We start from the raw sequence: 10594 nt of genomic DNA on the forward strand, positions 1-10594 counted from the left end.
AGCTTAAAAGTCAATATCAAAGCTTGATGAGCAAGCTTGAGCAATAACAAAAGGTTGTTTGTGCTATTACGCTACAGATGTCGGCATATTCTTATGACGTCATGAGCTATAGTGAAATATTCGAGGATTACGTCGTTTTTCCCAACATTGGCGACATTGCCATGTTTAGCCCCTCTATGGATGCCGTAGAAAACCTGTCAGCCCTCAGGTTGTTATGTCATGCTGACCACGTAGATTCCAAATGCCATCTGCTGTTCCCGCTCGAGAGCCATTATTACTGGGCCGTGCCTGTCGTTTCAACCTTACTTCTTATGTCTCCGCCATGGTTCAAATACGTATCATATTGGTTTTGTTCTTGGTTTAACCTTTGCTTTCTGAATAAAATCTTGGTTTCATTTTAGTCATTCATTATGTTATACAAAATATTATTAGGGTGCTAAACTATTTCCTTTAATGGATGTACGATTTTTTGGGGAAATTATTGAAAATTTTAGTATTTGCAATGTAATGATAGCCCTAACAAATGGGTTAGGCATAATGTAATTGGTAATTGTTAACAATTTGCAAATGTACGTTTTCTGAACACTATTACTGATGGTTAGGTGTACGATGATCTTTTCTGCTTAAAATTGGTGATCTTTTCTGCTTAAAGTGGTGATTTGTTTTTTCTCATGAAATTTCACAAATACCGAGGCTACTAAAACATGTAAGTCTGTTGGATGTGAAAGTCATACACTTTCAGAGTTGAACTTTTCGATTGAAAAATTAGTAACACAAAATTAAAGGTGGTTAAATTACATCATTTCTTTTCCATCGCACACATTCCATCAAACAGATAATTCACAATGACTGAATTCTGTGCATAGCACACAACTGATAGCAAACTGTGCATTGATGCTGAGATTTATATATACTATTATCGGGTTGAACTTCCTGTTGTGCATTCTGCAATTTACCGTAGAACTTCATTTCGGAAATAATTGCTTTGATATATCTCACTATATCCCTATAATATCAGGCGCCACTGTGTAACTGCATTGCTTTCACCCAGAACGAAGCCAACATGCGGTAATATGCGTGTCGATACCCAACAGCGGACCCGTTATTCTGCAGGTATTATACGTAAGTGGACTCAACTCGCTTAGTTAAGTTCATTTATTATTCCCATCGGGGTTAGGGTGACAGATCTAGCCTCATGGAGCCACCAGCGTTGTTCATGGTTGGAGAAATGGCAATCAATACTTCCATGCCAACTATGGCAGCAGGGGGAGGCACTATCGGGGGTGTTTCACTTGTATATCAGGAGTGAATCGGAATCTCACTTGTTCACGGTTTACTACAACCTGATAGCTATGATATTATCGGCTGGGTTATAGTCAAGCTCCTCAGTGACGTCGTTGACCTTGGGCGGGTAGTAGAAGATCGTCAGTAACGGTATGACGAGCGCCAGTGCTCCGGAACACACTGAACACAGTCCCAGTGCCACGTAGGTGTGGTGCTGGCGCTGCCACTGCTGCTGTAGACCAGCCCTGAAATACGCAGCACGTCGGTGAAGTCCTGTATACGTTGTCGAGTTCATAAATATCTACTCTATACACCGTGTATATATCTATGTATATTTCTTATATATTTTTTATTTGTGTATACATATGTGTGTGCGGTGTACTTATGTGTGTGTCTGTCTGTGTGGGTGCATACGCGCGTGCGTGTATGTGTGGTAAATATCTGGTTGACTTGCCCACTCGCGTTTTAGTATGTGTCGCCATCTGGTGGCAGGTTTTCCTCCTACACCGCTACGGAGGCACTGAGAGCCAGTCGTCAACGCGGGACCAACAATGCGCTAACTGTCTAGTGTATATAGGATATCTAGGAATGAAATAACCACACTCCCATCTGGGAAGCAATGACTGTCACGCATTATAGCTTATACTGGTTGAACTGTGCTGGGGATATGTGTGAACGTGATTGAAGACACTAGTTCACTGTCATTCTATCAGTACTTGTTCCTGTATCCATTCCTGATGACCGACCACATCTAATTGTACATAGTAGCGTTCAGTCTAAGCTGTCAGCAGTAAATCACTAAAATGCGTTTTTGCCACGGAAACAAATATACGAAAATGTACATCGCAGCCGAATAGAGCATTTTCTCGGCGAAACCTACATTACGATTGTCTCGCGCGATTGATTCTGTTGTCTGATGATTTGCTCACCGAGTGCTTACCAAACGCCAGTGAGCCGAGCAGTGTGAAGGGTGCTGCAGTGAGGTAGACAGTTGAGAGGGCGTCGGCGTAGCTTGCTGGCGTCGCAATGTCGCGCACGACCATATAAAAGGGAGACAGCGATGCCCCGCCCAGTGTCGGCACGACGACGATTACCCAGGCCATGAGAGCAGCGTAGTTGTGAAGAAGTCCAGTGACTATCGTTGCCACGCTGGCTGCGATGCCCAACGTGACGTAGCCGATCTGACGCGCCAGTGGTCGGCTGAATACACCCACGTCCCAGACGCCGCTGAGTAGGATAAGCGTGACGGTGCCCATGATGCTGCTGAGAGAAACGCCGATGGCTTCGTTGATGTCGTCGCCGCCGACCTCCAGGGAGAGCAGCGGAAGGTAGATGGGCGCCGTGAGGACGGCGGCGTCGGCGAGGGCCGCTGCCGCGCACAGAACCCACAGCCGAGCGTCCTTGAAGATCTCCCACGCGAAACCCTTCTTCTTGTGGGTGACCGGAGTAGCTTTTGGGGAGTTGCCTTCTAGCCCGGGGTCCTGCGTCGTGGTGACGCTACTGCGATCCTCGTCAGGTCTGCCCACCTCGCTGCAGTCTGCAGCTGAGTTTCCCTGCTGAATGTTTAGCGAGCGGCCATCTTGGGCGACCGAGTCTCTGCCGGTTACGTAACTCGATTCTAACTCGCCGTACTTCAGCAGTTCATTGGTACTGGCAGTGACTGAAATAGCAGGATCTATTGCCTTCTCGCTCCCCTTGTGCGGTTTGTGTGGATGCAGAGGTCGATAGAGTACCATGCAAGGTAAAGTGTTCAGCACGATTGCACCATTGATCAGCATCGCCCCCTGGTAGCCATACGCGTCTATGAGCCACTTGCCGAGTAGTGGTAGCACGAGAAAGCCCAGACCGGCTCCGGCGCTCACGATGCCCGTTGCCAAGGCAACCCTCTTTGAGAAGTATTCGTTGGTTGCGCCGAAAGCCGTTATAGTAAGCATGCCGATACCGATGGCTGAAAGAAAAAACATGCGTCTATGTAGTGGTGCTAGACTAAGCTGGAGCATTAAAACTTTCTATGCCAGTTTGGCAAAAGTTGCAAACGTATGACTTCAATGGTTTACTCGAGCGCATATTTTATGCCATCGTTTACACGACACGTACTGCATATACTATATATATGGCGCAACCGGCAGTTAGATGCGATATGATATGACTACTAGGCACTTTAATTTAATTTAATTTTTGTTGTTGTTAGGGTTAGGGTTTAGGTTAGGTTTAGGGTTTAGGTTAGGTTAGGGTTAGGGTTAGGGTTTTTTTTTTTTTAAGTGCCTAGTAGTCATATCCTAAGTGCCTAGTAGTCATATCCTAAGTGCCTAGTAGTCATATCATATCGCATCTAACTGCCGGGTGCATATATGGCAGTGACTGTTTGTGAATAAAACCGTCAAAATTTAAATAATTCTTTAAAAAAAATAGTTAAATAAAAAGTAAAAAATTATGAATAAAAGCGATTTTTTCTTCGAAACTATTACGCCTTGACGATACGCGGATGCCTTTGAATTATGTAGCGACGAGTCAATTTGTGATTATATTACCCCCACGCGATCATACATGGTTGTTTAACAGCTTCTATCTTGAGAGAGTAATGACACGAGCGCATCTAATGGCATCAGTTAGATGAAATTCGAATTACACGTAAAGTAGAAAACCCTTCCTTTGTTATTTGCTTTGATTATCCTGTATATGTGTCAATCATGCATGCAAAGTTGATATATTCACATCAAGAGTACATAATAGAGATGTCTAATAGAGATAATCTATTATGTACTCTTGATTCACATGGTTCTCAGTAAATAATGTCGATAACTGTCAGGGCTAACCCACCATAGGTTTATCGTTTAGAACAGCTTGCATACAGAATATGTGACGACCTAATCCATACGATATCTACTATATATATGTATGTATACACACCGTTTAGGCAGGGGCCAGAAGTAGCTGAGTTCCTACGTGCGTACGCGCGTGCATTCGTATTAGTGTGTAGGTTGCGTAGATGACGTCAGTGTCAGTGTGTGCGTACGTGCGTGCTTGTAGGCGGCCTGCAGTAAACACACCGATATGTCGTATTATATATATATAATAATAATATATATATATATAATATATATATATATAATATATATATATATATATATATAAGCAATACACCAATATAATATATACGGTATACAGTTTGTTATGTTTAAATGGTTTAATATAGTTATTTAGCATTACTACGTGCTATTGATACAATATAAGCATAATATCAGAATATGCGGACGCAATATGTCATTATTGGAGTATATTGTGGTATTACATTTTTTGGGAGGCTTTACGTTTAGGTATTCTTCTCCTAGATGTTTTTTGTCTTTTATTGTGAAAGCATCGTTAGAATTATATTTCTGTATGTGAATAATATTGAAATCGACGTCAGGAATGTACGAGGTTTCGTAGATTGATGCTTTTTAAAGCATGGCATGGACTGTTCATGACTTCAGCTGATTCTAAATGTGGCAAGACCGGGAAGGTTTACACAGAATGTGAGAATGAAGGCATTAAAAATATGTTTATGAAAGAAATTATAGAAAACGTTTGTTTTAGTTTATTATTGGTGCTAGCAGCCGACAGTGTTAAAAATGAGATTACCGCGTGTAAAGCCTAGCGCAGACTTGCGACTTTTTCATGCAACTCGCAGCGATTCTAGAATCGCAGTCGAAATTGCTGTGAAATCGCTACGTCTGCGGGAACGTGCAACTGCCAACAATCGTAGTGATTCTGGTCGCTTGCAACGAGTTGGCAAAAATCAAACTGATTTGATTTTCAGGCAACTCGTCGCCTTCCATCGCTCCGAAATCGCATGTGTGCGCGGTAGACATCGACTTGCAATGATAAAAATCCTCGTGCACCAATCAGCGAACATCATCTCATCACGTGACAAATAATCCTGCCTTAAATATATAAAGGCCTGCGTGTGAAGAGTTATATGTAGATATATCAATTCATTATTTAGTTAAAATTATAATAACTATATAATTATTTCTTATTCTCATAATAATATCAATATATAAGGGCATACTAATATATTGTCTCATGGTGCACAATTTTCCTACACATGATTGAATGTTTTTGGTGAGTTATGGCAAATCGATTTTAGCTCACCTGACATCGTCAAGATGAGCTATTGCCATGGGGCGTTGTCCGTCGTACGTCCGTCCGTCCGCCGTCCGTCAACATTTAGCTTACGGTCAGCGATAAGCTGCAAGAACCGTTGTTACTCCTATGGGAGAGGGTTGAACGTCCTATTTTGAAGGCACGCAGGTCGACCTACTTTCGAGCCATGTCGCACTTTTTGGCAAAAATGGAAATGGCAATTAAGTCAGTTCAGGTTCAATGGATTATGCTCATTTTTGGTATGTGAATGAATAAGGACTGGCTCCAAAGATATCACACGGGTTTTGATATTTTTTTTAAATATGCAAATTAGGTAGATTTTGGCAATTTTACTGTCTGCCTACGGTCAACGATAACTCAAGAACCGTTTGACCCACGTTTCAAATTGCATACAGTTGTTACTCTTATGGAGAAGATTTGCACGTCTTATTTTGGGAGCACGCCAGTCGACTACTTTCGAGCACGCGCACTTTTTGGAAAAATGAAAATGGCCATCTAGATTCATTCCGATTTTTAGCTCATCTGACATAGTCAGAGGCAGCTTGTAGAATCGCATATGAGCGTGCGTCCGTCGCTCCGTCCGTGCGTCCGTCAACAGTTGGGCACAAATCTAAAGGCTCGACGTACGGATTCGAAGTCGGAACGTGGGGGCGTAATCTGAAAACGAGTTTGCGGATGTCGAAGCTGGGGGTCAAAGGTCAAAGTCAAGAGGTGTAAAAGAAGGGGAACATTCCCTCCTTAACCTAAGGTATAGGGAGGAAATGCAGAATTGCGGCACAAATCTAAACGGCTCGACCTAGGCTCGTGATATCGTGTATAGCATCATCGGTAGGAAGCCATCACTGTGCCAACAATTGGAGGTCACAGGTCAAAGGTCAATGGGCACAGGGCAGATTTTAGACATTTTCTGAGGACATGGTCTGACCGGAGCGATTGAAAAACTTTTTTGTTTCAGTGGTGACATAGCATTTTTATGGCTCATTAGGACCATGAAATGTACTTTCTGCTGATATGCGAAGAGTAAGTGTCGGATACCTTTGACCCTCAAGAGGAGGGTTAAACATGGATTTGTTTACTGTCTGTTAGAAAGAATTTGAGAGTAGAATCTCTACATGCCTGGATGTATGAGGCTACAATGTCACAGTGAAATTTCTAAAGCTAAATTTGGTTAGAGAAGGTTTATGCTCCAAATCGTATAATTTCTATGGCATTCTGTACTGTCAGTGTGTGTACATGTAACGGTATGGGCACTGCCAGTGGCCACTGCCAGTGGCCACTGCCAGTGCATGTGGTGGTGATATTACTGTGTAGTTTTTGCTGCGTTAATTAGTTACAGGTGGCAGCTCTTATTTCAGCCTGTAGGCTTGCGTAGGTAAACTGGATGAGTGCTTACCTATTCTGTCTTGCAAATAGTTGTTGCTACAACGTACGATGGGAGCTTCCATCTTTAACCTTAAGACACTTAAACGCTGACGCGCCATCTGCGTGGCAACTTTCATAACGATCCCAACGAACATTTCTTTGAGAAGGCTTCCTGATAGATCCCTGTGCCTTCCACTGTTTCGGCGTGTATTGTTTTTCAAAACGCACATACGCTCGCACAGAGCACGCAGACGCGTTGCCTCGCCGCACTCGACGTGCGACCTCCCACAACCAAGAACCTTTCTCCTTTATACATTTCTAGATAACAAAGGCACGTCGCACGCGCCGGACAACCAGCACCTGCTGCGCGCACATGTACACTCCCCTCTCAACCGTTTCGCACCTCCATCATCCATTACTACATCATAACACGCTACCGCCGACCAAACACATTATGCCAACCACAGTCGCTACATTTCGCAATAACTCAACTACTATTCTGTGACATTGCGACCATACTTTACAGTATGTGAACACATTTGGGACTAACCAGGGTTAGTAAGAATCCCATCGCACTCAACCACAGAGTCACCGCAGTAGACGTTAGTATGAGGCGCTGTCGCTACCGCGGCAGCTTGTGTTAAATTTACCTACCTACCTACCTACCTACACTACCTACTGTAACCTACCTACGTATTTACTTACCTACCTACCTAGCTACCTACCTACCTACCTACTACCTACCGGCCTACCTATCCTACCTACCTAACCTACCTACCTACCTACCTACCTAGCCTACGCTAACCTACCTACCTACCTACCTAGCTTTACGCCCGCTACCGTACGCTTACCGTACCTACCTACCTACCTACGCTACCTACTCACTACCTACCTACATACCTACCTACCTATCCTACCTATCCTAGCCTAATCATACTAGTGTAATATTGTGTTTTAGATTCTTCGTTACAGTAATTCTGACTGGATATTATTGGCTTTTATTTGCGCGATAACCGAAGGACCGTTTTAAAATATTTTAGACGATAGCGCGATCTCTCGCCGCAGATTTCAGGACTCTCAGATTGAAAAAATTTAATTTTCGCCATCAAAAATTAAGCCGCTGAAACAAACAGTGAAATTTCGTATTAGTATAAAACAGGTGAATAAGGACATTTGCCATGAATTTCGGTCCATCGTAAATAGCAACACTTACCAAATTTTAAAATTTTATCCAATCTTGCCTCTTCTATCGACACCATGCTGAGCGTATAGTTCATGACACTTTCATTTAATAGTAGAATGGCCCTATAGTATATATGAGACGTCCATCTAGTGTTAGTGTCATGCAGTGGCGTAGACAGGTCCGTCGAGTTGGTGGGGGGGGGGATGATTTCGCTTGTTACTTCACCATGACAATGGTATATGAACGAGTGTGCGCAGAGGTAGCGCACACCCCCGGCACGCGTTGGCGAAGCCCTTGAAGTGGGTGTGGGGGTCCGAGGTGCGCGCGCCCTAAGTGCCCTGTCAAAGGTGCAGGGCAGAGCCCGTTGCGCGAGGTCCAGGGCTGCGGAGGCCCCGGAAGCTCTTGATTTAGCAATTTGTAGAACCTTCCAAGATGCCGTTTTTGAGGAACTTGAAGAAAATGATGATTGTAAGTGCAATTTTGTGAATGTCTAGGTAATTTTTTTTTTGTATCCCGGAAGGTTTAAGTAACACGCAACCCTCCCCACACACACACAACCACTGCGCGGAATCCAGAAGGCAAATTCTAGAGGTGGCGAATCATGCGAGCCTCAACGGGCACGAAGTGCGGGGGGTGTCACACCTCCCATTTGTGGTGGAGATGTGTTGAAAAGTTGCCATGCTAAAAGCACCTCAACTTTGCGACATCTCTATCATAGAATATTCAGGATTTTTCGCTCCTTCAGCGGCGTGTCCCCTCCTGTTTAGGGGCGGGGGGTCGCCCGGAATTTTTGAAAGTAACACGCTGCCTTTGATGCAATTTCCGCACTATGAGGCAGCTCTATTAAACAATCTTTCATACAATAACATCACTGATTGAGTTGAGTACTTTTACCTGGGACACGCAGACTAAAATAACTTATAGCCAAATCTGTGCTTGTAATGTCCTCACTGGGTTACCAGTGCAGAGAGCTTACTTCGGGCTAAAATGTACGCTTTGCCTGAAAATTCGTAGGAGGGGCGACGCGTCCCCGCCTGCTACACACGCCCGTTTTGACAACTACAGCACTGGAATGCATCTCCTTTGAATTTTGATGAAACGATATTTTACTGAGAACGTTAAAAACTGCCAACAAAAATATGAGAAAAACACCGCCATTTGAAGCAAAAAGTGCATTTTTTCACCCCTTATACAAAATCAGGAATATACTTCCGCGTCGGTTCTCAGCAACCCTATCCCCCACAAAAAGCGAGATGAAATAGAATTTGCCCATTCAATCCCGTGAAGATTCAACACTCCAACTCTCAATAGGTCTATTATAATTTTGATTAAACAACGATTTAACTTCGTGAGCATGATAAGACTTGGGGATTTTGAAAAAAAAATCGTATATGGGGAACCCGTCCAAATTAACCGTCTGAGTTTCAGTAAAATAATGTCATTCTCTGGAACGAGTTACAGCCATTGTACAGTAGATGTATGTCACGTTCCATTTCTGTAATAATACATTAGAGAGTATGAATAGCGATGAGGATTGCTAGATAAATATCCAGTATTTATTAAGCTCATCGTACATAGTCAGGATGCAGCTTGTAGAATCGCCTTGATCGTCCGTCGTCCTCCGTCCGTCCGTCCGTCCGTCCGTCCGTCCGTCCGTCGTCGTCCGTCCGTGTCAACAGTTGGCCACAAATCTTAACCGCTCGACGTATGGTCACGATATTCGGGTCGTTGGGGGATCGTCAAACGAGTTGGGATGTCGAAGCTGGAGGTCAAAGGTCAAAGGTCAAAGGTCAGAGTGTAAAAAAGGGGAACATTCACTCCTTAACTTAAGTATAGGGAGGAAATGCAGAATTGCGGCACAAATCTAAACGGCTCGACCTAGGCTCGTGATAGTCGGTGTATAGAGTACCGAAGTGATGACGTCACGGTGGCATGACAACGAGCCTGCTGGTTCTACACAATCATATGCTCTGGTAACATTAACTGCGGTGTCGTGTTTTGTACCCGATTGTAACCATCATTCTGAGAGTTATTATTGCAGTTTTTATAGATTTCCAAAGGATGGAAGTGAAAAGCAACGGGGGAAAAAATAAATTTAACAAAAAAATTAATTTTTTTTCTTAACTTTTTTTTTGAATTCATTAAATATTGTAAGATCGACTTGCTACCGATGCTTTACCGCTGTCTGCAGCGCACACTCGTGTTTTACGTACGCACAACATTTTCACGCTATGGCTACACTATGGAGCCAGTGGCTTGTGTAGAACCAGCCGTACGTTGTCTTGCCAACGTGACGTCACACTTCGGTACCTATAGCATCATGGTAGGAAAGCCATCACTGTACCGAAATTGGAGGTCACAGGTCAAAGTCAATGGGCAAAGGGCAGATTTCAGACATTTTTGAGGACATGGTCTGACGGAGCGATTGAAAACTTTTTTGTTTCAGCGGTGACCTAGCATTTATGGCTTTATTGAAAGGACATGAAATGTCCCTTCTGCTGACATGCGAAGAGTAAGTGTCGGATAACCTTTTGACCCTCAAGAGGAAGGTTAAACAGCGGATTGTTGACTTTAACAAAGGAGTGAACTGCTTTTGCTATTAGAGCCCCCGCCCCCCCA

At 43.7% G+C, this 10594-nt stretch overlaps 1 protein-coding gene across 1 annotated transcript in view; it reads right to left on the reverse strand.

Annotated features, from left to right (window-relative positions):
- Nucleotides 1-1343: 1343 nt before the first annotated feature.
- Nucleotides 1344-10594, reverse strand: part of LOC106813586 (monocarboxylate transporter 5-like) — a gene marked incomplete at its 3' end in the record, with an annotated part of 11881 nt that continues 2630 nt past the window's right edge. The window contains exons 2-3 of the mRNA XM_014817766.1: nt 2170-3232; nt 1344-1529 (exon numbers count right to left, since the gene is read on the reverse strand). Of these exons, the coding sequence (XP_014673252.1) occupies nt 1344-1529; nt 2170-3232 (1249 nt within the window). The remainder of the gene's footprint in view (nt 1530-2169; nt 3233-10594) is intronic.

The sequence above is a fragment of the Priapulus caudatus genome, unplaced genomic scaffold (assembly GCF_000485595.1).
Source record: "Priapulus caudatus unplaced genomic scaffold, Priapulus_caudatus-5.0.1 Scaffold24, whole genome shotgun sequence".
Taxonomy (NCBI): Eukaryota; Metazoa; Priapulida; class Priapulimorpha; order Priapulimorphida; family Priapulidae; genus Priapulus; species Priapulus caudatus.